Consider the following 808-nt stretch of genomic DNA (forward strand, 5'->3'; position numbering starts at 1 on the left):
TGCCTTAGAATTGACGTATACGTTTGCTGTACCCCACTATCACCTCCTTGTAGCACTGGCCGTAACTGCTCACACACTAGAGCAGATAAAAATAGACTATTTAGGACGTTTCACATGCAAGCAATAATACTAAAACTCCGCAGCTGAGCATAACCTTTGATTCTGATGCTTGAGTTGCATATTTGTTTTCCGCTCACTTCTTCCAAAGAGAGAGAGAGGGATAGCACACATAGGCGCGTACAACAAATTAAACCGTTACAGTGTACTTACGAACTCAGCCATTCACACAAGACAAAAGTATAAATCAATTACACATGACCCTCCGACGACAAGTTCACACACCTCATCGTCGCACTTACCCTAATTGGGAGGAATATTCCCAGCAGACCAACATCTAATGCATCCTTCCACACACACACACACACATATATATATATATATCTGCTATACCTGTCCCTCCGACACAGCCCATCGTTCTCACACGGCTCGGATTCACACACCCTGTAGCCCGGAGGAGTACCCCAAACCGCATGCACCAGCTTGTTCCCTGCTTTGGGTACCCCAGTTATGGCATTATCCAGAATAGCGGCCCTAACACGTGCTGAGGTGGCCCCCGGAAACTGGCTCAGGTACAAAGCCGCTGTACCGGTGACGAATGGCGTGGCGATGCTCGTACCTGAGACCGCATGGATTGGGTTGGGTTGGGAATGTGAGATACACAATGGATGGGTTGATTGACTGATGATGGATGGGAAGGAATATATATATATATATATATATATGTATGGATGTATGTATATATATACAT

The 808-nt window shown here is 45.5% G+C and overlaps 1 protein-coding gene across 1 annotated transcript; it reads right to left on the reverse strand.

The window, feature by feature from the left end:
• Positions 1-495: 495 nt before the first annotated feature.
• SARC_16092 (hypothetical protein) lies at positions 496-676 on the reverse strand (the record flags this gene model as incomplete). Its single annotated transcript, XM_014289798.1, has 1 exon — positions 496-676. A coding segment is annotated over one exon (181 nt), but the record flags the coding sequence as incomplete, so codon positions are not given.
• Positions 677-808: the final 132 nt, after the last annotated feature.

Source organism: Sphaeroforma arctica (genome assembly GCF_001186125.1).
Source record: "Sphaeroforma arctica JP610 unplaced genomic scaffold supercont1.7331, whole genome shotgun sequence".
Taxonomy (NCBI): domain Eukaryota; class Ichthyosporea; order Ichthyophonida; genus Sphaeroforma; species Sphaeroforma arctica.